At 32.3% G+C, this 27,154-nt stretch overlaps 1 protein-coding gene across 1 annotated transcript in view; it reads left to right on the forward strand.

The window, feature by feature from the left end:
• Positions 1–15,508, forward strand: part of LRRIQ1 (leucine rich repeats and IQ motif containing 1) — a 130,147-nt gene extending 114,639 nt beyond the window's left edge. The window contains exons 19-24 of the mRNA XM_059934715.1: positions 4,840–4,929; positions 5,581–5,702; positions 6,200–6,295; positions 6,556–6,638; positions 14,017–14,118; positions 14,872–15,508. Coding sequence (XP_059790698.1) covers positions 4,840–4,929; positions 5,581–5,702; positions 6,200–6,295; positions 6,556–6,638; positions 14,017–14,118; positions 14,872–14,996 — 618 coding nt within the window. The 3' untranslated portion in view covers positions 14,997–15,508. The remainder of the gene's footprint in view (positions 1–4,839; positions 4,930–5,580; positions 5,703–6,199; positions 6,296–6,555; positions 6,639–14,016; positions 14,119–14,871) is intronic.
• Positions 15,509–27,154: the final 11,646 nt, after the last annotated feature.

Below are 27,154 nucleotides of genomic sequence, written 5' to 3' on the forward strand. Positions count from 1 at the left end.
TTCTAGTTTCATATGTCAAATGAAAGGATTATATTAGTTGGTATGAAAAATTTTGTACATACATATGCAAATAAACATGAATGTTATTCCCGGCTCTTCTGATAGCCTTATTTCCTAGTCTCTCAAAGTTGGATTATAGAATAATAATTTCTTCTCTGGTAAAAAGTCAAATATATGTATATCTGTTCAAATGTTCAATTGTGAGTACACAGTTACAAATTTATCTAAGTTCAAGTTTATTTTTAATGTGTAAGTAAATTTGATAATAGTCTTCTAATAAACAGAAAGCTTTCCAAATTCTCAGTTGTAAGTTAACAGAAGGTTTTCTTAAGCAATAATTGAAATTTGTATAAATGTCCAGTAGTAAGCATGATATATTAATATTCATTTTTTTAAACAGTAGTATATTTATAATCTTGGCCAATTCCTCCTGACATTTGAGATTTTTTTCCTCAACATACTAGGTACTGCCAAATATAGTTGATATTAATAAGCTTGAACTCATATAAATCAGTAGTCTTGGTAACCTTTTTGGTTGAGATTATGTAATTACTGAAAGTAGCTTTAGCATTTTATATTAAACCTTCTATTTATGTCTCTAGAAATTTCTAAGAGACAGTGGTTCTGGAATCAACTAACACAACATTGTAAAGCAACCATACTCCAAAAAAAAATTAATTAAAAAAAAAGAATTGTTCTGGAATCTAACAAAAGTTTGTGACCTTATATTAAAAACCAAGAAAAAGTATTTTCAAAGTTTTCTGCACTTTTAGATATCAATTTAAGGAACTAATTTTTTCCCTCAAACTTCATGTAGCTTTTCCAAGGAAGAAACCTCCATCATCATCTATATGATACAGCAAAGAAATCACTGTGCTTTGTGGGACCTTGTCCTGCTGCAGAAAGAAAACACCTGGGGTCCCAGAGAGTATAAAAAGAGGTGGTTTGGCAGGTGTTTAAGAAAAAAAAGTTGTTTGTTTATATAAAAACTAGTGCATAAGTCAGACTCCTTGCCTGGCATTACTTGTCCTTTTCCACAGTCACTCCTCAGATAGCATATTACTTTTAAAATTTCTCTTCCAATTTTTTCATTGTGGGAAAGTACACATAACATAAAATTTACCATCTTAACCATTTCTAAGTGTGCATTCAGTGGTATTAAGTATATTCATAAAGCTGTGCTACCGTCACCACCATGCATATCCAGAACTCTTATCTTACAAAACTGAAACAATATACTTGTTAAACAATAACTCCTCATTCTCCCTTAATATACTAATGTTATAAACACCTTAATTTGCATTTACACCAGCTTAACTTCAGTAGCATCCATGAATTATTCTCCTTTATAGCTACATCTTCACCCCTTTCAGTTGTTGATGTCACAAAATTGCATCTTTATACATTGTGTGCTCCAAACATAGACTAATAATTTCTCTAAACAGACTAGTATTTTAAATCATATAGAAAAGAAAATGTGGAGTTACAAACCAAACTTTCAATAATACTAGCTTTTAAACTAAGAATTGTTTGTTTTTAAATGTATTAGTATCTTAAAAAGTGAAGTTAACAAACTGTTGTTACAATAATATTAGCTTTTATAATTTCCCATGTAGTTACTGAGATCTTTATTTCTTCATATGCCTTTTAACTGCTGCCTAGTATCCTGTCACATCAACCTGCAGAACTCTCTTTAGCATTTTTTTCAGGCCAGAGCTAATGGTAATGAATTCTCTCAGCTTTTGTTTATCTGGGAGTGTCTTCATTTCTTCCTCAAATCAAAGGACAGTTTTGCCAGATATAGGATTCTTGATTGGCAGTTTTTTTTTTTTCTTTCAGCACTTTGAATATATCAGCCCATTGCCTTCTGGATGTCAAGGATGCTGATGAGAAATCTGCTGATAATCTTGAGGATTCCTTGTACATGACAAGTTGCTTCTTACTTGGTCCTTTCAAGATTCTCTCTTTGTCTTTGTCTTTTGAAAGTTTGATTATAATGTGTCTTGGTGTGGGGCTCTTCGAGTTCATCTTACTTCAAGATCATTGAGCTTCTTGGATGTTTATATTCAGGTCTGTTATTGAATTGGGGAAACTTTTAGTCATTATTTCTTCAAATATTCTCTCTGCCCGTTTTTTTCTTTCTTCTCCTCTGACTCCCATGATGCATATGTTGGTCCATTTGATGGTGTCTCACAGGTCCTTTAGGTTCTGTTCATTTTTATTCAATCTTTTTTCTTTCTGTTCTTTAGATTTGATAATTCCATTGCTGTTTCTTCAAGTTCACTCATTCCTTTATCTGCCTACTCAGAGGCAGATCCCTCTAGTGAATCCTACCAGCGAATTTTAGTGAATTTTTCTTTTCAGTTATTGTACTTTTCAACTTCAAAATTTCTTCTTGGTTTCTTTTCAGGTTTTCTGTCTCTTTATTGATATTTCCACTTTGTTCATAGATCATTTTCTCCCTTCTTTTAGTTCTTTGAACATATTTAAGACAGTTATTTTAAAGTCTTTGTCTAGTAAATCTGCCATGAGGTCTTTTTTAGGCATAATTTTGGTTGATTTTTTTCCTTTGAGTGGGCTGTAAATTTTCCTGCTTCTTTGTATGCCTTGTGATTTTTATTTAAAGTTAGACATTGAATCTAATAATGTGGTAACAGTGGAAATAAGATTATCTCTCTTCCCCAGTGTTTGCCAGGTGTTTTGCTTTTGTTTTTATTGTTTTTGTTTTTGTTTTGATTGTTGTAGGCTGCGTCTGTGACAAGGATCAGCCTGAGTTGTAAACTCAAGGTCTCCTCATTTCTTTTCTAAGCCTGTGCCTTCCCCTGGGCATGTGTGCTGACTTTCCCCCATATATGCAGATGCTTTTGAATATCCTAGTCTTTTTTAAAATGAATATTCTAGTCCTTAGTGTTTGTTTCCCAAAAAAGGAAAAAGAGAAAAATGAAGAGGGGAGGAGTTGGGGGAAGAAAACCTGCCCTTTAAATCCTCTGGAAATCACTTAGTAGGTGGGGTAAATAGTCTTACAACAATAAGGGAGGTGCCACTCACCTCTTTATACCTCTGAGATCAGAAGCAACACTCAACAGTCAGAGTACAGATCTCCAATCTTTGGAAGACAGTGTCCTCATTGTCCACCCTGGCTCCTGCAAACTGTGTGCAAAGTACTTCTAAAACACGTGAATAGCTGCCTGCCTTGAGGCTGGGGAATGGAGGATAGATAGCTGCAACTGTGCTAAGGGCTGACATTTACCAAAATTAACCACAATTTACTATCCAAGTCTTCCCCAGGACATCACAAGCCTTCAGTAGACTCTAGAGTTCCAAAATGGTTACACTAGACAGATTCTGCCAGTTTAGTTGTTGTCTAGGTTGGGAGACAGGTTCCTGGTGCTCCCTACCCCACCATCTTCCCAGAATCCTCTGGCACATTGCCTTTCGTAATATTGTCTCCACATCTTCTTTTCATTTTAGCAATTTACAGAGTAAGAATACTAATTTAATGATAGCTGATGTGCCTTGGGCCTTGATCTTTCTTGGCATAAATATGAATTTTCCTTTATTTGTCATACAAAAGAAAGAATTTAGAAATCTGAGCCCTCCATACTGTTTGCAATTTTGCATTAAATAGCTCTTCTTAAACCAGATATATATTCTTAAATCAGATATAACTGGTATATAACTGTGATATATATGTTAACGATCTCTGCCTAGAAGGAACTGGACAATGTACTGGTGCACAACTGTATCCTTTTTACATAGATATTCAAATAACGTGAATCTGGTTAGGTTTCCTAAGACTAAATGCTGTAAGTAATGGTCTGTCATTGCGCTGCTGACCTGTAGTCAAGATGTCTTAGGCTTGCCTTTCCAATGGTTTTTCAAGAGATAGTCAAGAAGCACTGAAGCTGTATAAATGGAAAATTGCATTTAGGTCTCAGATTATAGTCATTCCAGTTTTTAAAACATAAATATGTTTGATCATTTTAGAAACTTTTAAAAAACAAGTTCATTGGTATTATGATCATCCTTTTTTCTTAAAGATTCAAAAACAATTATAGAACCACAGAATATTATTTAAACCATATTAGATAATCCAAGTGAATAAAATTTAGATAATTATACCCTAAATTATACAACATGAACATAACTAATATATTTCCATTGTAGAATGATAAATTTGGAAATTACATAAATGGAATAAAGATGTTGTAAGATGAAGAGTGAAGTGACTTAAGATCATTTCAAAATCTAAATTTATATTTTTATCATTCAAACTCTTGAACTAGAGAATATAATATCAGGAACCATGTTCTGTATATTGCCACAAAATTCTTTTTTCCATCTATTCAGAAAATTCGTGAAATGTTGAACTAAAGTTAAGTAAAAGCTGTCTTACAGATGGTATTTACAGAAAATTGATACTAATATGTTAAAATACTATAAATTTTTAATGGTGAGGTTTGATGGAAAATATTATATTTTGCATAATAAAGAGCTAAAGGATTATTTCCCTCAGTTACATCTAGAGTTGGCTCAGAGTCATAGTTCTCAAACAGTTAAATACACTGAACAATCTGCACGTCTCATTTTTTAGAGCATGTGAGTACTCAAGGCTTTACTTTATTCCACTTGGGGATGAAAACTCTTATCCCATTTTTTAGAATGTTTGCATTAAACAGATACATAACATCTCACAAGAGTGAGCAAGTAGCAGATTTTCCTCTAAATAAAAATGCTGAAATACTTTCTTAACATGTGTAGTATATAAGACAATTTAAAAGAATCTTTGTAAAAGTTATGCAAACTAAATTATGTACATTAATGTTATTATTTGTGCAGGCTGCCTTAGAGAAGGAATGGCTTGCTTTAGATTCCGCCCGCTTCCCTTCACAAACACTGCTTCTTCCAAACCAGCTGCACTGGCCAAAGGTAACATGTCATGGAAACCTCTTAGTGCTCGATCTTTGCTCATTTCTTAAGGTTATGCTCTGCTGCAGTGATTAATAATACAATTTATTGACTTGAAAAACACAATTACTTTTAGAAGCCTCTGACTTCCTCCTCATCCCCAGATGTAATTTTTCATGTAGCTTTTCTTTCATTTGCTCCTGATTTTTTTCTTTACTTTGGATTTCTTTCAACACTTTATTTCACAGTAGCAAAAAAAAAAAAAAAAAAAAAAGATATGCTTCAGCTGCATAAAATCACTAGTTGACAGCACTTTAAAAATACAAAAATATGCATTAAAAGGGCAACAGCTGAAGATTCTCAGTCAGAGGTCAATGGACTGCAATATCTGTTATTTATTTGATAATCTTTGAAGTTTTTGTTTTCTAAATTTTTTTCATGATCTTTGCAATTAATCATTCTGTATATGCAAACTATACCAAAAGCATATCTCTCATGACTACAACAAAGGACATTTGTATGTATATTCCATAAATTTCATTTGATTATAATTTTTAATTTTTATATGAGTTTTTCTTAGGCTACTCAGTAATATACATGTAAAGTAATACAATATACATGCTAGATTTTTTTCAATTTATTTTATACTTATGTACATTTTTTTCTGATAAGTTCTCTGGAACCTTAAAATCTGATGATACTTCACTTAATTTACCAAGTCATCCAGCTCAAGCATGGATGTATAATGAGAAAGAAAATTTGTTTTCATCGGAACACACACACTTTAATAGCAGGTAAGCTAAATTGCTCTTTTAGAGGATCAACCTCTAATGAATGACAAGAATATTATACTGTTTACAAAAGTAGTAAGATGATGAAAAGAGGTATGAATTTGTTAAAAATATAATGATTTTATGGAGTTTTCAGTGTAAGTAAAATGTGTGATGTAAGTTTATTAAAGCAAATACAAAACTTAAGTGTCAGTGAAATAATGTTAACTGTTGTAAACAAATGAACTTTTAAATACTGCTATATAGGTAGAGATAAGGGTTAGAATAAAAATTCCAATCCTGTGTTTCTTTCAACGAAAGGATTGAAATATGCTTCAAGTAATTGAAATGTAAACATTTTAAATTAATGGCAGACTTTTATTACTTTTCAAGATAAAGTTTTTCTGTAACTTAAATGTATTTTATTTCCGAGTTTGAGACAACATAAACAGCTTGTAGTTTTAAAAAGTGCTGATACACTTGTGTTGATTCAGTTAAGTGTGGTTTTTTCCTATTGCTAGATCAGAAAATAGAACTTTATCCAGGACACCTGAATCAAAGACCAGCAGAAAGAGTTTGCTAAAATCTGAAAAAGAAGAAAAAATTTCAGAAGAATGGTATGTGGTCGGTCTGTTTTACACTAAACTATTAAGAAATTGAGAAATGTTTAAATATCCAAAGGAGATATTTTTCAAGATTTCAAGAATACCTTTATTAGTTTTTAAGAAACCATACCTCTGTTAAATTACAGATTCTTAAATGGGAATTCAAATTTGTTTTGGTATGATATAATTCAGATATGTGTGTTTATATGTAAGTGCATATATAAATATAGTCTGGGGATTTTTTACCTTTATTAAATTTAATCTTTTAATAGGGGCTTTAAGGATATTTCTACTGCTCAGCAAATGCTGAAGAGAGCACAGAAAATGAAATCAAAGAAATTAAGGAAAAAATTAGGTGGGTAATCAATGATCTTTGCATAACTATGTATCTGACATTGAAGATAAAATCTTTTAAACTATTTTTTAGCAAATTGTATTTAATGAGAATATAAATGAAATGCACAGATATGAGAATGTCCAAGGTAATAGTTCCATAAAAAAAGAACAAGAAAACTTAGAGAAAATTATGATATTACATTTAATGATTTATTATACTCTTAAATGCTATTTTCACTTTTCCCCTGTTTCTTAGCTACTTGGCTATTGATTTTTCTATCTATTGTGCACTGAGAATTATGCTGTAATTGGTTTCGAAGCTGGTTCATCTCAGCAAATGTTGATTCTAAAGAGCGTCTGCTTCGTGTGATTATTCCTTTGTGTGTTTTTAAATTGCTTGATTATTCAGTAAACTATTTCTATAAATTCATCAGTTCCATGAATATCAGCTATGAAGACTTCACAACTTGACACTTTGGAAAAGGAGCACAGTGTGTATCTTTTGTGATTATGCTGAACTTGTGAAATGTTCAAAGGCATCTTTTCTTCTATTCCATTTGCCAGGCTATTCAAATCATTTGTCTTTCTTTGGACACCTCTAATCATTTTATTAAAATTACTTAATATGTGGAGTGGTTTATAGATGTCAGAGCAAGAAATTGGTTGTTATGAATTTATAACCATAATTAAAACAATTTAAAATTATTTGTATATTTCATATAACTTTGCATTTACTTAAAACTTTATATTTACTCATGGACTCATAGGCTCAATATAAGCAACATGACTTTTTTTTTTATCTGTTTTGAGTTTCTCTCACTCATCAGTTTCTTTTATAAAGATCTTAATGTCAGTGAAATGTTTCCATAAAAGTAACATTACTCCTGAGAAGAGCAAGGAATCTATATTTATCCTATAGTTCTAGCTTATATCAGCATACAAAAAAGCACTCAGATTAATTTTTATCTTTATTAATTTTTTTAATCAGTTCAATTATAGAATTCTAAGAAATATGTATATTTAATTTTTAAAAGCAGATATAAAAATAACCAAGATACTGTTGGTTTCTAAGTAATAACTGTTATTTGTTGGCACAGCACTTACTAGCCATTGATAAATTACTGATGACTCAGTTTTATATTCCTAAATGTTCAACTTTCCTTTTTTGGCATTATATTTGTGATATCTTAATTTTCCCTTTTATCTTTTTGAGATAACTATAATGTTTTCTGTTGTGTACTAAACGTTTGTCAATTTTAAAATATTGAAATTTTAAGCATTTTTAGAGAACATGTAAATATGTGCTCTGTTTGTCAACTTGCTTTATGCCTCCTGTACTCTTGTAAACTCCTACTAAGTTCATCAGGGCTCTGTGGTGGTTTCCCAGGGAAATACAACCCCAAACCCTTAATGATGATGAGACTCTCAGTTCCAGGGAAGTGGAATTCAGTAAATCGAGGTAGTTTGATAATGTTATATTGCTTTGATATATTTTTCTACTCATTTTCAACAGTATAAAAAACAATGTTTAAATCAATGTTTTGAGAAAAATAAAAGTTACTGAAACTCCTGGAGCAAGTTCAAATACCAGAAGTGGCTTAAGAACTGATTCAGCCAACGTTCAACAAACAATTATTATTTATTTAGTTCAAGATCTAATTTCTTAGATACTTACAGTGTTTGCAATGTCTGTGATAGTGAAGGTAAGGAAAATTTTATCTTGTTGGAATCTGTCTCTGGAAATATATAGATGTTTCTTGCTAATTCTTGTAACTGAGGGTTTTTTTTTAGGTTGAGTACATTTTTAATTGATCAGCATAGTAAATAATATTTTTTAGAAAAATTTTAATAAGTAATATATGCTCATACATAAAAATCATTGCTTTAATGGCCAAAAATTAGACATAATTATTATGAAGCAAAAATTAAACCTCTTTTTATCTGTCACAAGGGGGCATGGTAGGGTAACAAATGAAAAAGGACATCCAAGTTAACACCCACATCTTAAATTTAACATTTTGACAGTGGTCATTAAGCATGACCTGTTAGGTAAAAATCCAAAATGGCAACTGTACAATTTTTATGGGGATATTTACTCTAACTACATGATTGTAAACCAAATTGCATTCTTATTACTGTGTGAGGTTTTGTGTCTTTACATTAAGCTTTTGTTTTGCTTCTGTTTTATCAAAATAGTATTAGATTGATGAAATAAAAGCAAGTTTTTAAAAATTTGAATTCTGAAGTGTAAAACTTAATGATGACCTTTAAATCCTCCTCACTCTTTTTCTCTGCTCCCCCCTCACAACATATACACAGAATAGAAATAGTCAAGGTAAGATTAAAGATGAAAAAGAAAATCAGTGGGATCCTCTACAATTATGATACTTTCATCTTTAGTAGGTTGATGATGTAGAATTTATGTCATTTTGTATATGTGAGCAAATCATTTAAGACTCAGTAACTCTGTCTGTCTTCTTACAGAATAAAGAATTTTCTAGTATTAATGCAATCAGTTGGTGTTATGCTGTTAACTTATTTGAATCTGCCTAAAATAATGGCCATAATTTTAAACTTTTATTACTCACTAATACATTTAAATGATTTTTAGATACTTAAATTCTGTTAAATACTTTAAAAATTTACAAGTAATTTTCAAATATGCATATATATGTATATATCTTACATGCACAACTTGCCAAGTTGAAAATTTCAAGCCACCAGAGGGCAACATTTTTCGTAAAACTGTTGGAGACTAACCAGCTCTGTGTGGGTAGGGAGGGTGTCAAGTGGGGCAGTCAGAGAATAGAAAATTAAATGGGATCCCTAAAATCTAACAAAGCACTAATCCTCGTGGAGGTGGGTCATAAATGCACGAAGTGTGGAAGCTTTAATTCAAATTTCATGCCATGAAAAACCTTAGAGCAACTTGCTCAGTAGCGAGCTCTTAATAATATTTCCTGTTTGTGTCTTGTACATATAGTTATTTAGCCAAGGGATATGAGTCAACAATATTTGATTTAAGATGAGAGTGAAAATAGGGCAGAAAGTAGGGGGTTAGTTATTTGAAGAAGGTTGCAGATAGAGGAAGAATACCACTGAGGTTGCTGATTAATGAAGAAGCAAGGGGCTGAGAAAGCAAGCAGTGTGGGCAGCCATCAGAGGACACTCAGTATTGATGACTTCCATTAGGATAAATGAGGTCATCTGCTTTAAACAGAAGAGAGAGGAGGGCGAGAGGGAGGGGGAGGAGAAATTAATTAGAAGCCACAGGATGGAATCTAAAATTGTGAGGAGTTACCATGATTTACTTAGTTTGGTTTTGGCTTCTAATTGTTGTTATTCCTAGTAAGTCATTGCTGTTTCCCTCATGATGGACATAAGTGTGAGCCAGTAATGACTGGTCTTGTGTTTGTGGGTTTTTGTTTGTCTTTTTGTTTTTACTGTTGCATCATGCACGGAAGTAATTTCAGAATCTGGTGATCTGGGTTGGAATTTAGCAGGGAAGTTTAGAGTTTAGTACTGCAGTGAAGAACATCATGTGTAAGGTGAGAGTTGCTGGGTTGTTGAAAACCCGAGGGTCAATATCCTAAAGATAGTGAGCATAATTGGTAGCAAGACTGAGATGAGCCAGATGGAGAAAGAGAGTGAGTGAGTGCTTTTGATGTGGAGCACTCCTGAGAGAGGACAGGTTTTGAGTATAGGGATTTTGGTGGAGAGCAAATGGTAAGAAGTTTAAGGGCTAAGAATATAAGGATGAAGACATAACGTGGCTTTCCAACATTTATAATATTTATGCATATCAAATTTCAAATTTCATAGTTAGAAGAAAGAAAGATCAGGATGAAGCAGACAAGGTTAATTTTGTTATAAACGTAGAGCCACCACTAGGGATTAGAATCATCCTGCAGCTGTTAGTAACACCTAGCACTGTTTCAAGTACATGTTAAGCATTCAATAAATATTTGCTGAATTTATTTCAATGAAGAAAAAAGCTTGAGACTGTGTTAGCAACACTTAGTTATAGCCAAGAATTAAGCCAGGTAGAAAATAATTAAAGCTAACTTCTTAATGTGAATTAAACAGTTCATGGGCTATAACAAAGAGATTGGGTTGCAAAATGATAAGGTAATTAAGAAATGTTAAGGAAGGATCAAAAGGGAACAGCTTAGACAAAACTGTGACAAAATGAAGTTTATTGCTGATTTATTTTGTTTACCTTAGTGATTCCCAAAAGGAACTTAAAAGAATTTTGATCAAATGTTACTTTGTTGTGCTCTGAACAAAACAATAAGAAAACTTATTTGAATACTAAGATCCTGGAGGACCCAGTCTCCACTTGTTCCCCACCAAATTCCCTGAACCTAATACCATGGTAGATGTTCAATAAATAACTGTTAACCAAATCAGCAGTAGGTTAGCTAAAAGTCACTAAAGACATTTGACTCTGTGTATGCGTATGACTGTGTGTATTTTATAGTCATTTAAATATATGTTTATATTTGAGAAGGCAAATTTAAATTAGTAAATAATACTCCTTATAAAAATGAACTATAGCTAGTCATTCAATCTTAGCATAAAACGTATTTTACAGCACTGTTCTACGTGGCACATGCAGAAAATGGATAATAACCAGATTTTCACGTATGTTGTTAATGAGAATAAGATAAACCAGTGAGCTAAGATTAGGGTTATAGAAACTGTGAAGAGATTGCACAGGGGATGGAATAATTCTAAGGATATTATAATGCCTAAATAAAATTGTTACTTAAATGAGGTAATGGATAGAAAGTGTTGAGTACAGAGCCACATACATAATGGAAAGTCAGCTTACTTATGGGTTTCTTTAACTATACGATAAAGATGTATTTAAAACCTATTTTCCAGATACTGAGCAAGTCGTACTGGGAGATAAAAAAATTTAAAAAACAACAACATTGACCTGCCATTGATGATTGCTGAGGAGTAGATTTAAATGACTTTGTAATGCTCTTTACAATATCCTTGTATCCTGGCTTTCTTACTTGATTGTGTATTTTTTGAGGGTAACAGTAGTATCATTCATGGTGGTCTTTTTGGGTACTATCAGAATCAAGTGATTTTTTTCCCATCTAGAATTACTATATTTTTTGCTTCTTATCATTATTCCTTAGCAATTTGAATTAATATGTTTTTAATCAGTTTAAGGTAATGCAATCAGAATGTTTTGAAATACAAAGATTGAAAATGTAGCACTCTTTATGTGCTCTTGATGAATAAAATGATTTTATTGAGTAAATTGAGCTAGACAACTCTTCTAAATATTTTATATGTGTTAAATTATTTAATCATGATAATAGTGTGAGGAAAGTGCTGTCATTATCCATGTTTTACATATTAAGAAATCAAGTCATAGAGAGATTGTTATTTGCCCAAAGGAGTGCCAAAGAACTTATACAAGATCCATTGCTTTTATTTCATGTGCTATACTGAATAAAATTAAGTCAGTTATGGATCCATCTATCTATTTCCTATATGTCCCACCTTATTCAAATAGCAATGATTTAAGATCTTTTCCAAGGATATAATAAGTTGGATATATTATTGTTGTTTATGTTTTAATTATATGCTTACTAGCTGCCCTTTATTGAGCACCTACACATATGTCTTGCTGCTTTACACACATTATCTCATTAATTCTCACAGTAATGTTTCAAAGTCAGCATTATTGGACAAAAACGGAGGCAGAGGGTGAGACCAATTTGTCCAGAATACAACTAGTAAAAGTTGGAGTTTGGATCTAAGCCAGATCTGTCGAATTGTAATATTTTTGCTCAGGAAATACATAGCTCAATTAAAAAGGCAAGAAAGTCTGGAGAATGTGTAGAAAGATCAGCAGGTTCTAATAAGGTATCGTAGAGTATGTAAACCCATGATAATCTGCCTTCCCTGACTGACTAATGCTCTTTTTAACATGTCGTTTTTTTTTTTTTGTAAATGACTTAAGTGATATATAATACTTATTCAATTAAATATATAGACAGAGTTTTTTTTATTATTCTTATTGATAGTTCATATTGAATTCATGTAGAAGCACCCAACTCTTATAATACCTTAGGTCACTTATAATTATGAGATGTATCCAAATATTGACCAATATCTTTCCTAATCTGAAATATATAATCTCTCTGAAACACGTAAATCATGCTTAGCAAGGGTAAATTATTACTGGAAGACTAATGGAAATCTTCAATATGCACATGCTTGAGAAATAACTCTGCAGATACTCTTCTGCAATTCACGTTCTAAAAAACGTGCTACTTTAGCATTTAATTAAAATATGTAATTTGGTTTTATGATATTTTGAATCTTATTTTTTCATTTAGCATATTCACTTCTATTGCACTAGATAGTAATCGAAGATTCTTAAGGTCTCTTTTTGTAAAATGATGTAAGATATTAATAAAATGTATGCTGCCCTGAATTGTGGTTTTATTTTAACCTACTTCATTTATTTTTTTATTGAGGTATCATTGACATACAATGTTGTACAATGTCAGTAGGTATATAAACCTACTTTAAATGCAGAACTTTCCACTCCTTATTCTACTCCCTGTTACTTATTTCACTATTTTCTTTTCTTACAGTTCTTCAACAAGCAAAAACCTTTTGTCTTAATTCAACCACACTAAATCCCTAATTTCACATTCCATAGAACCATTTATTATCAATAAAAAATTATAGCGCCCTACATTTACAATTATTCTATTTATTTTGTAAAATTAATAAATTCAGAATTCTCTTGTCTATAAAAAATACTTAGAATTTATACATCTTCATTATGTAAAATATCATACATCAAGGCAAACAAAAAAATCATTCATTTATCTTTAAAACTATTGAAAATTATATTTTATCTGTTTCTTATCTCATTATTTGTCTTGTTTCCATCTCCTATATCTTAGCTCCTTAGAGTTTAGAGAATTAAAAAAGTAGGGTATATGGTTTTTCCTGTAACAATAGATTTTATCTACGTGTATTTATGAAGAGTTTACCTTATTCCAGCAGAAATGTCAGGAATTTAACAAAGGAGCTAAAATAATAAACAGTAAAACAACTCTGTAAGTAAAAAGATGATGCCATAACTGGAAAATGTAAATGTAAATTTTTTCTAATTATTAGTATTTCTGCCCTGTATATAAAGTATTGGCTATATGCTTAATCAGATAACCAAGAATATATAAATGTTGCTTACTTTTTCATATTATAAAGCTTTTTAAAATAACATCATAATCAATTTCACAGAATTTTATAGAATGGCTATTATTTTTAATATTATTATAAAAAAATGTATAGCGATTTCAGAGAAGGAAAAAACAAGAGTTGAGCTTTTGTCTTATTTTTCTCATTTTGTCTAGATCCCACTGTGCGCCTAGCATTATTCAAAAACAATGAAAATAAAGTATCTGATACAAAGTCACCAAAGAAAGCACAGCCACAAAGAGATGGCTACTTTGAAGGTATGATTTAATCACAGATATATAGAAGAGTAAAAAAGATGGAAAATTGTATTTAAAGCAAATTTTAGAAGTCCTCATTAACCCTAAAGTACATATATAAAAAATTATGTATAAAATATAATTAAGTAAAAGTCAAAATATGGCTCTTGGAGCTAAAATACTAATTTGGTGTCTTGATTCATTAGCATAGTAGTTTAGTATTTGTATAAGTGCTTATATAAATTTAAATTCTTTGTATTTTTATGTGAAAGTCTTACAATGCTGTATCATTAGTGTTGCTAATTATATTTAAATTTTACACTGACAGATAATGTCACCCTATATCAATGGAAGTGAGTACATGTTGAAATGACATTCTAATATATTTACTGCCAATATATAAAAATTGCATTAAACATTATGAATTAAACTCTGGAATTTTAAATATTTTACTACATTTGAAGCTTGTCCAACTCACTTCTTGGGTAAAGGATCTGCATATCTAAGTGGCAGATTGTATTCCTTATTTCAGCATTCAGAACAATTATGGACTTATATTATTAATCAGAAATATTTAAATGTAACAGAGCAGCAAATATGACTTAAAACAAGTTTGCTATTGCTTTATCTTTAATATTAAAATGGTCATAATTTTGCCTATAGTTTTGGATTGTAATTTCTAATAGGAAAAAATGGAGTCAAATATTTCGAATGGAAGTGAACTATTCAGAAAATTTAATACTTTGTCTTCTGTACATTTTAAATAAATCTTAGGGGCTTCCCTGGTGGCGCAGTGGTTGAGGGTCTGCCTGCCAATGCAGGGGACACGGGTTCGAGCCCTGGTCTGGGAAGATCCCACATGCCGCGGAGCAACTAGGCCCGTGAGCCACAACTACTGAGCCTGCGCATCTGGAGCCTGTGCTCCGCAGCAAGAGAGGCTGCGATAGTGAGAGGCCCGCGCACCGCGATGAAGAGTGGCCCCCACTTGCCGCAACTAGAGACCTCGTACAGAAACGAAGACCCAACACAGCCATAAATAAATAAACAAATAAATAAAAAATTAAAAAACAGCTTTACCTTTAAAAAAAAAAAAAACTTTAAATAAATCTTAAAAGTTATGCATCATTATAGCATGACTGAAAATAGATACATTTTAATTTAAATTTCTATTCAGTAAGGTCTCAATTAAAGAAAAATTTGATAGTTACCAATTTTATATTTATTCAGAGATACCTACTAAGTATGTAGGGGTGGAAGACATTGGGTCTAGAATTTTCTTTAAGTATATAGTAATAAAAATATGCCTAGAAAGATAGGTAAAGCAAGTCTGGCAAATTATTGAAATTGTTAGATCAATAGATGACGGTATAAGGAGGTTTGTTTTACCATCCAATTTTTTTTAATATTTAAAATTCTCCATAGTAAAACATTAAAAATGTGATGACCAATGAAGGTGTAAAAAATCAAAATTATTGCAAAAAATGTTTATGAATTAGTATTTTAATAGAATTAAAAAATACTTTCAGTGTAAAATAAGGCTTCAGTTTTAATCAGGGCTCATTTCTTTTAACAATCTTAACTTCACCATTTCACTGTTTTTGAAAGGAAGAGTAGAAATTCTGCTAAAATCAATAACAACTCCACAGATATTACCTCTTAAGTAGTATAGCACTGTTACTTTAGAAAGGATATGCCTAGGAAGAAAGATAATTGGGGCATTTTTGCCCTTTAAATTAGCAGGTACTTTAGAACCAGGAGGAAGAAATCTATCCAAACCTGTTCTGTTACATTTTCTTTTATCCTATGAAAGGTGAAGATATGTTACCATCAAGAATAGTATATATGTATACAGTATATCTATTGATTTGTATACTAAAATAAAATATGCCAGAAGAAGTTCAAATAATGATAGAAATAAAGTGGAACACTTCTGTATATGCTTTATGATACAATGTGCATTTTTGTTTTCTTTCCTCCATATGAAATGTGTTTAGTTTACTTTTTTCTTTTTAAACCTCAAGTACATTTGGCATGTCATTAATTTCACTGAATGGTCTTTATGTATGTACCATATATTCTAGTGACTAATAGTTATTTTAAGGCATTTTTTTTTTGAAGGAATGGGCTTGGCAAAAATGATTGTGTGTAGAAGAACATTATTTTCCCTAATTAATATGTTTATTTCTGCCCCCTCTTTTAAGGGGAAAAGAGTAAGGCAAAGATTATTTGATTATTGCTGGCCACGTTGAACCCCATGTTATGTTTAACTGCTGCTCTGGCCTCATCCACCTCCTAGACTCATACTCTTTATTTTCTGACTGGCCACAGAGGCCAGTCAGCTTCCAAGTTAGCAACCTGACTAACCACAGCTTCCCAGTGGAGGGCGCATTTTTAAACCAGGTGTTTTGAGATACAATCTATATAGTATAAAATGTACCTGTCCTGAGTATGATTTGATAAATTTCAATATATTTATAGTTATACAACCTAAATCTAATATAATTTTAATCTAATTAAAATCACCACAATCTAATTTTAAAACATTGGAAAAACTTTGCTTTCCCTTAAAAAATTCAAATAAAATTAACAATTGGGTATATTACCCCCAAAAGTGAGGGAGATCAGAATTAAATTTTACTGTAGGTTTAGATTGAATGACTCTATGTGGAACAGTATCTCAATATATTTGTATGCCGGCACTGTAATAATTTTCTTGGTTTTGTTGGAATTAGATGATAGTATTATTTGAATATTTTTTCTATAATGCACATATATTTTATAATAACTTTGATTTTTAAAAAAACTAAATTTAAAAATACTTCACATTGCAATGTTGCCTATGTGGGATTTTCATGATTCCTCTTATAAATTGTACTAAAATGCTTTGTTTTTTTTTTTTTTTTTTTTTGTCTTTATCTGGATGTCACTAGCAGGACAGAGAGGATGGTAGATATACTCTATTGGTCTGGGATTTAAAATATGCTTAAATATGAGGAATATTTAATATGAAATATCAAAATATGCTTAAATATGGGGAATATTTAATATGAAATGTCAAATTATATTAAATGACGTAAGGTAAATTATACCCTTTTAACAGACCATGTTTTACAAAATATCTTTATATTTTGCTATATTCATGACTTGCTGGCAATTTTTGTCTAGCTGCCCTTAACCCTTAAGACCATTTAGACCCTTCACTCAGACCTAAGGCTGAAGAATCTTTGACCACACCTGTTCTCAGGGTAACCTCATACATGTGCCATGTGTCAGATATCAGTTAGTTTTTCCTATGATATGCAATTTAAGAGCCTGAGCACTTTACAGATTCAACACTGGTTTACTTGATTTATTTGCTTATTTATTTATATTTGTTTAATGTCCGGTACTTGTCTTGGTTTATTCTGTATCACCAATGATTTCTACTCAAGTTTCAATATCTGATCTCGCCTTAGAATGTAAAACATTTTTAAATTATTACCTTAAATATTTTCCACCAAGTTTCTCTTTTTGGTTTCAAATGTTCAATTTGGAGCCCTTACGTCACTCTTCTCTGGCTATCACTGCTATAAAAAGAAGCATAGCTTAATGGATGTTAAGTGTAGATTCTAGAGTTAGTCAAACACAGTTTGAATCTTGATTCCACCTTTTATTGGCTGTGTGGCCTTGGGGACATTATTTAACTTCCCTGTTTAGCATTATTTTTTCACCTGTACAATTGGATACTAATAGTACCTACTTGTTGGGGATTACATGAGATCCTACTTGTGAAATGCTTGAAGCACACAGTATAAATACATAGTAAGTGCTCAAAACTTGTAATCTTTGACAACAGTCATTTTTAAAGTATAGGTGTGGTGTTTTGTTGTTGTTGTTGTTGTTGTTGTTTGTCTTGTTTGCAATTGGTAGTATTTACTGTATTTCTTGCTAGGTACTGTGCTAAGAGTTTTATTTAAACTCTCTGGTTCAGTCTTCTCAGAAACTCTTAAGAATGTATTGTAACTGTCAATATTTTACAGAGAAAACTGGTTTTGAGAGTTTGCTAAGTGACTTGCCCAAGGTCATACAGAGAGTAAGTGGCTGAAGGGAAATGGGGATAATTTCTTTATCAAAACAAAGCTAACAAAAGTAAAACAAAATGCAGACATTGAAGAGCAAAGGTTCTTGGGTAACCCTGAAATGTATACAAACTTATAATCAAAATATTTAAGAAAAAATAAAAAGACTAACTATTATATTAGGCAAAACTCTGGGAAACTAATATTTTTGTTTTTTATTCCTTTCTTATAGCTTGCATTAATATAAATTAAGAAACAGTTTAGTGCCAACATGGTGATAAATATCTGTTTTGTGACAGATATTTAGATGCTATCTATTCTAATTTTATTATGATTACCTAACATTATTAAGTACCAAATCTTTTAAACTCTAGGAGTTACCATATTTTCAATCAACAATTTTAATTTTCAGATAGATGAGAACCTCTCCACCCAGCCCAAAAGTAAACACTATATTTTTGTTTTATTTATTCCTCTTTTTATTTATACATAAATTAAATGACTTCCCTGCCCTAATCTGCTGAAACTTAAATTTCCTACTCCTAAAGCCCAATGCCAAACTTGGACTTCTGGTTTTGGCCAAGGAAGGAAGCTAGACAAGCCAGGAAAAAAATTGGATCTGGCCCATCAACCTTCACAGAGAGGTAGGTTCAGTCTTAACTCCTCTAATCCCTGGGACAATTTTACTTCACTTTAAAGTCAGATTTTCATAATTCCCAGTTTGGTGCTGTCGTCACTAACATGCTTCTATTTCTGTTCTTATAAAACTGAAGATTCACACATACCATATGTTTTTATATATCATAGATGTTCGAATATTCTTGTATTAAATTTTTGAGTATTGAAGTCATTAAAAGACTTTAATTTCTATAATTTTTACTTCAGAGCATTTCTAATCAAACCATGTTCTTTTGTGGTATTTTTTACTGTATGATTACAAGCATGTTCTTCTCACACTTTCTTTCTTTTAATGCCAGCTTAGAGCACAGAGTCACATTCTGTATATGGTTTTATAGTAGGTCTTGTATTTCCATAGTTATATAGAGTACTTGCTAATAGTGCCAACACAATTAGGTATTAAGAGCTGGTAAAATAAATGCCACGAGGTTAATGCAGGTAACCAAAGGCTACCTGAAGGTATTCTTTTAAGAAGAGACATGCTTATAATCAAAACTCCCTAAATACATTTTAGGCACTATCATACCATTTAGTAGTATAAAGGTTTGGAATCATTTCAACTTTCTACAGAAAAACAAAAAAAGTCTGATTAGGGAATTCAGTCTAGTGAAGCATAAAACAAACTGCAGTTTTTAAAAAAGTATTTGTCTATGGATAATTGAGATTTGGGGAATGGCAATCCAGGGCCAGAGAGAAGCTGATTAAACTCTTCCTTATCCACATCAGTAGTAAATAGTTTGTATTTTCTAATTTCCACCCAAATTCAGTCATAATAATATGTATATATTCTATTCCAAAGTATATATTTGTATTTACATATATGTCTTGTGTATATATTATTTACATATATCATATACAAATATATAATATATATAATTGACATATAGACTATATATGTTTCATATATATATGATATGTATATGGATAAAAATGAAAAGGGATTTCAGAACTTTTAGAGTTCTTTGAAATAACCATGATATGTAGGCTGTGAGATATTATTAGTTTATTTTTTATTAAAAAATACAAGAGGGTTTCCACTTCTGGAAATAGAGGACTGTTTAATTAAAACCAACTTTCTTTCCGAGAACAACTTTAAAAGCTGGAAAATGTAGTTTTAAAAAAGCTAATTGACGTCATTGGAGAACTAACAAGTAAGTAAAGAATTATAAGCCAAGAAGGACATCCCAAGAGCTGAGACGCTGAGCAAAGCTTTTGATGATGTCACCAGTCTATGTGAACTGGAAATAGACTTTCTACTAACCTCTTGCCAGAAACAAACATAAACTATGTCCCAAAATAGATAACATCGTCTCAAGCTTCAAATTATTTTTACATTTTTTCCTATATAATTTTTGGCACACAATAGAAAAAAAGGCATAGAAGGAGATGAGACATCACTGAACACCATGAGAAACAATAGACAACAGAAATTGAGCCAAGAAGATTTAAGATAATGAAGACTTTAAAAGAAACATACATAATAACTTTAGGGATATAGAAGAAGAAACTGAGAATTTCAGTATACATATTAAACCTATAAAAATATCTGAATGGAAAGTCTATAACTTAAAAGCACAACAACTGAAATAAAGAACTCAGTGCATGGGTTTAACCACAGATTAATCAAAACTGAAGAGAGAATTACTGGACAGGACAATAGCTATGAAAGAAATATTCAAATTGAAGCATGAAATGAAAGAGAATGAAAAATACAGAAAAGAGAAGACGTGAGATACAGAAAAAATGTCTAACACACGTGTAATTACAGTTCAAGAAGGAAAGGTAAGAGAGAGTGGTGTAGAAATAATGTCTGAAGAGTTAATAGTTGAGAATTTACTAAGGTGAGGTAAAACCTCAAATTATGGATTCAGGAAATTCCATGAACTACAAAGGAAATATATACAAGGAAAACCACACTGTAGCACATCATAGTAAAAGCACTAAAAAGCCAAAGACAAAGAGAAAAATTCTTTAAAGAGCCAGAGACAAAAGTTTATTATCTTCAAAGGAGCAATAATAATGAAGCTGGCTTCTTAATAGAAATTATGAAAGTCAGAAGACAATTGTTATATCATGCTGCTCCCCAAAGTCATAGGTTGAAGCCCTAAACCTCAATTTGACTATTTTTGGAGATAGGACTTTTAAGGAGTTAATTAAGTTTAAATGAGGTCAGATTAGTGGGACCCTAATCCAGTAGAACTGATATTTTTATTAGAAGAGGAAAAGACACATACATATTCACAGAGGAAAGGTCATGTATGGACACAGTAAGAAGGTGGCCATCTGCAAGCCAAGGAGAGAGGCCTCTGAAAAATTAAACTTGCCAGCACCTTCATCTCGGACTTCCAAACTCCAGAACTGTGAGAAAATATATTTCTGTTGTTTAAGCACTCAGTCCTTGGTATCTTGTCATGGCAGCTCAAGCTGACTATTACACAATGTAATGATATCTTCAAAGTGCTAAAAGAAAATAAGTTCCACCATGAAAGTCTATACCCAACAAAACTTTCTCTTCAAAAGTGAAAGCAAGACACTCATGCCACCCAGTTGTCTACCTGCTGCTTCTCTGTACAGCCACAAGGAAGAAGGAGGATGACATCTGGATTCCTGAGCCAAAGCTTCACAGAGAAAATGGGGAAAGAGATTGGCTCTGGGAGAAGCCTATGGCACCCTTTATTTATCTGTGTTGTTCCTTGCTCCCTGAAAGTAACCTTTCTCTCCACCTTTCAGCTGCCTATTCACTTGCTACCTAGGACACTTCCTATATTTCTGTGATGGCTGATAATCCTATCAGGGTGTTGGAGAATTATTACAATATCTTAGAAAATTCATCATCAAGGACATTAGTTTTCTATCTAAAGAAGGCTACATGAGGTAATGAAGTAACAATGGATTTGGACTGAGAAGACTTCAGTTTGAATCTTGCATAAATACTCATTATCAGTATGCTCCTTGTGTTTGTTTTTTCTCATCTGTAATGGGGAACACTAATCTTTACTTCACGTGATGTTTTGAAAATTAAGTGATAATCTAAGGTCTTCCAGGTAAAGACGATGGATCTGAAAACCCTCACTAAAACTTCAGGGGAGATATTTTAAAGACACATACTAACAAACATGAGAATATAAGGAAGGGGCAACGGCATTATAGTTTTTTTAGACTAGAAAATAAATATATGAGTAAATAGAAAACAAAAGCTTAAACTAGCAATGAAATATGAGAACTATCTCAAACCAAAAGTTTCAGGAATTGATGGTATTAGGCCTTCTGGAAGTGGAGTGAAAAGGGTAATAAAATAAATAGGTCCAGGATACTCTTGAAAAATTCTTGAACTTAATTCTTTGTATAGGATAAAACAGAGTCTCTGGATTCAGGAAAAACCTTAGCACCTTGCTGAAACTAAGAAGAGTAAGTGTAGGTATTCATGTTAAATGCCACGGCCACAAGCCCTTCCCCTGCTTAGCTACCAGAAGGCTGATAATCACATTTTTTAGCCTGCTCGAGTGGCCATAACAAAATACCATAGACTGGGTGGCTTAAAAAACAGAAGTTTATATCTCACAGTTCTGGAGGCTGGGACGTTTAAGATCAAGATGTCAACTGATTCAGTTCCTGGGGTGAGCTTTCTTTCTGGCTTATTTCTTGTTATGTACACATGTGACCTTTCCTTAGCACATGTGGAGAGAGAGAGATATCTCTCTTCTTCGTCTTATAGAGCCACTAATTCCATCATTAGGTCCCCACTCTCATGACCTAATTAACCCTAATTACCTCCCAAAGACCCCCTCTTCAAACACCATCACATTGGGAGTTAAGATTTCAATATGGGAATTTTAGGGAAACACAGACATTTACTCCATAGCACCATGCCTTTGACTTTAAGGAAAGAGATTATAGGAGTCTTTCTGGAGATTCTTAACAGTCCAAGAGGAAACATCTAAATATTGACATCAAGTGTTTCCAATATAGGACTCAGGTAGGTCACCCTAAGATGATAGGCATCACTCACTTGTACAGTTTCTTATCAATTTTATAGACTCCCTCTCTAAATATAAGCACACAAATGATGATTCTTAAAACATCTGAAAGAAACTTTTAAGAAACAGAGAGAAAAAGTAACAAACATAGTCAACTTCAGGTGAAAAAAATCTTCAAAAATACCATGAATATTTTCATAGACATAAGAAAAGATTGCACCCATGAAATAAGAATAAGATGCTATAACAAGAAAGAGAGAGCTCAGAGAACTAAAAATATCTCATTGTAAATAAAAAAATGATATCAGAAATGAAAACTTGGCAGAAGATAAAGTTAGAAGATAGTGTTAAAGAAATTTCCCAGAAACTGAAGCAAAATACAAAGTGATAAGAAACATGAGAGAGAACATAAAGAAAAGAGGCTCAGTCCAGGAGGTCCAACCTTGATAACTAATAGAAGTTCCAGAAAGAGAGAACACAACAACAAATATATTGAAGGAAATTGTCAGAGAAATCATTCCAAAAAATTCCCGAAACTAAGGGAATTTCCAGTTTCCAGATCAAAAGATCCCATGTTAGGAAAATGAATGAATATAAAGCCTTTGTAGCACATCTTAGAAAATGTCATAAAATCAGGGACAAAGAAAAGAGTTTAGAAGTCCTCCAGAAAGACAAACAGATCACATGTAATGGATCAGGTATCTAAAAGGCACTGGACTTCCTAACATTAATCTTAGAACCTAGAAGATGATGGAACAGTATATTCAACATTCTTAGGAAAAGTTATTTTCAACCTAGAATTCTATAAACAGGCAAACTATTAATAATATTTAAAAATATAAAAACATATCATCTTACTTTATCTCCCTTGCAACCTTGCTCAGGAAGCTACTGGAGGAACCACTCCACAAAAATGAAGAGTTAAACCATGGAAAAGAATATATGAGATCTAGCAAAAGAAACAGACAAAGGAATCTTTACAATGATGGTGAAGAGAGATCCCAGGATGACAGCTCACACAGGTTTTGAGAATAAATACTCTATGGTGACTGAAAACATCATGAGCAATCTCTCTGAGGGAAAAAAAAAAAATTGTTTTTATTGTCTGATGTGCTCGAACATATTTGATAGGAGATATACTTCTCAGGAAGAGTGTGTTGGAGTGACCTATTGATATGTGTGTACAAGGCTAATGCATGAATATATAGTAGATATACCCTTCTAACAAAGAATTTGGACACTAATGATAGTACATAGAAAACTAAATGTAAAAAATTAAATAACTAAATGTTAGGAACAAAAGTTATACAAGAAAGGAAATGTAATCTGTAACTGCTTTGCTTTTTTTTTTTTCTGTTAGAAGCTGTGTGTTTTGAATTCAAATCAACACTTAAATTCATGAAACATGGTAGGCTTCACACAACACTAAATTTACTTAGCTTTAAGGAAGGACAAAGGAGAGGAGACTACAAAGCGTGCTTAGTATAGTGAGGGCATTGTGACACCTAGGCATAGGACCTGGTGTCCTAGTCATTCTGCACTTAGGAAATATGTGGGCATCAGAGTCAAGTCGAGGCTATGAGTGTGTAGATAATCTCAATTAAAGGAAGCCGTCAGCTCTGGTGATCCCGGCAGCTTTTATAATTAATTAGTCATGTAGTCGTCTCCGGTATATGACCAGCTAGTAACTGAGTCCACTTGGGGATATATAACTAGCTTCCATTCTCTGGTTCAGTTGCATTTTATCCATATTGGTTACTTGTAGCTCAATAAACAATCTCAACAATGAGGTAAAAGGGCTTGATCTGGTACAGCTGAATTCTCATTGATCTTGAAGTCAGTAGAGATTAAATTCTAACAATTTCTTGACCTGAGGATTAAATCCTCACACCTCCCTGCAACTAGAGGAAAACCATAGAACAAGCTAATAACCCTTCCCTTATGGCTCATATATGGTATTTACAATACCCTATGTGGCTCAGCTATAAATGATATTTACATTGTCATAAATAAGTAAACACTAAGTGGTGATCTAACCAAAACTTACGATTTGTCTAAGAAATGGGAAGATGAGGTATATATGTTTATGGTAGAGGTGTTGTAAAAGGGCTAAATCTTTATCTTTTATTTTGTGAGGTCAATAAGTAATATAAAAAATTTTCAAAAAGTGAAAACATCAAGATATGCGCAGGCTAGCAGTGGGAGAAAAGACTAATATGGCTGAATGTAGTTGCCTTTAGAGTATAAATTGAGAATGGGAAGGGGTAGATCTGGGGATAATTATTTTCCGTTCTTAAAGCCATGTACATATATAACATTGATGAAATTTAATTTTTAAAAATGACTAAATTATGTGTTTTTGAAATCACCCATTGAAGGTCCTGTTTTTTAATAAAAGATAATAAATGAAAACATATTAAGGTAAAACAGTGACATTTTTAAACAAGCAAAGCAGAATTTTTCACCAATAGACCAAGTCTAACATAAATACTAAAGGGTGTTATTCCTCAGGTAAAAGGAAAAGGATTTCAGATGAACTCTTAGAGACGTAGAAAGTAATGAAGATCATTTTTACCCTTTTTTTAAAAATTTACAAAACAGCGGTAATTTGTAAATTAAACTCTGTTTAATTTACAAAACAGAGTAAGGGCTATGGTTACCAGGGGATAAGGTGGGGGAGGGATATGTTGGGATTTTGGGATTGACATATACACACTACTGTATATAAAATAGATAACTAATAAGAACCTGCTGTATAACACAGGGAACTCTATTCAATACTCTGTAATGGCCTATAAGGGAAAAGAATCTAAAAAAGAGTGGATATATGTATATGTATAATGGATTCACTTTGCTGTGCACCTGAAACTAACACAACATTGTAAATCAACTATATTCCAATAAAAACTTTTTTAAAAATTGAAAATGTCCCACCTATAATAGGGAAAGAAATCTTGGAAATTGGGATATCAGAGATGTTTCTAAAAGCATTTAGTAATAAATTCACAAATTTAGAAAAAAAGTAATGTAGAGCAAAGAAGGACGAATATGTGGGTAAATCTAAATAAACATGGACTTAGTCCAGGAGGTCTAACAATGATTTTAAATTCTGGTGAGTTTATTATATTTATAGACATGGTAACAATAACATTTATACTTGTTTTTTCTTTTTTAAGCTGTGCATCAAATCACTTACCTAGGAATTTATTTTTTTTTAATTTTGTTGAGTCTTACATTTCCCTGTTCCTTCTATTTTTGCTATCTCCACCCCAGCAGAAAGACAAAACTAGCTTGGAATTAGGACTGAGTTTGGATCCCAGCCCAAACCTATGTAATTTTGGTGAAGGTATTTAACCTTTCTATACTTAATTTTCTCATTAATTAATTGGAGCAAATAATACATACCACATAAAATCACTGGCTAAATTAAATAAAAATGTTTGGAAGATACTAGAAAGGACTAGCCTTTAGAACATGGAAATTCAGACTTAATTCCTTGTCTTTCCTGTTTAATCTATTGACACATCTTTATTGAATATCCACCATGAGCTTGGCATTATACAAGAAGATGAGGATTCAGTGGTGAATGAAATAAACACAGACCATGAGTAATGGGGTTCACTATCTGACAGGGGCAGGGAAGAGGGTGAGTGACATTTATTAATACTCATATAACTGCATAATGAGACAACTGAGTAAAGTTCTATTGAGGAAAAGTAAGGGGAACTCATTATGAATTTAAGCCAGAGGGATGTGGGAAGAAGTGACACTTGGGATGAATTTGAAGATTGGGTAGGAGTAACTAGACAAAGGGAGAAGTTGTGGATAAAGAGTGTTCCAGGCCAAAGTGTGGGCCTAATGAAAGACTTTGAAGACAGGGGTAGACTGGGCCATTAAAGGAACTGAAAGAAGGCTGGTTTGGCCAGAGATCAAGGAGTGAGATGAAGCTGGAGAAGTTGGCAGGTGACAGAGAAATTTTAGTTTGTCCATGTTAGTCCGTATTGAGGATTTGGCTTTCTGTATTCCAAGAACAATAGTCATTGTAAGCAAAAGATGAAATGGTCAGATGTGTTCTTCGTGTAATGATTATGGAACATGTGGTGTGGAGAGAAGATAGAGAAGAAACAAGAGTGAACATGATAAGACCAGTTAGAAGGTCATTGCAGTAGGCCAGCATAGAGATGGTAGCTTGGACCAGGGTGAACACAGTAGATATAGAGATGTAAGGGGAAAAGCAGAGAAATAGCAATCACAAGGTATGAATGTATTTAAGTTGCTTCTCACCTATTGAATAAGAAGAATAATACTATCCCATAGAATAGTTGTGAGGAGCCAAACCATTGC

Source organism: Balaenoptera ricei, chromosome 10, assembly GCF_028023285.1.
Source record: "Balaenoptera ricei isolate mBalRic1 chromosome 10, mBalRic1.hap2, whole genome shotgun sequence".
Classification (NCBI taxonomy): Eukaryota; Metazoa; Chordata; class Mammalia; order Artiodactyla; family Balaenopteridae; genus Balaenoptera; species Balaenoptera ricei.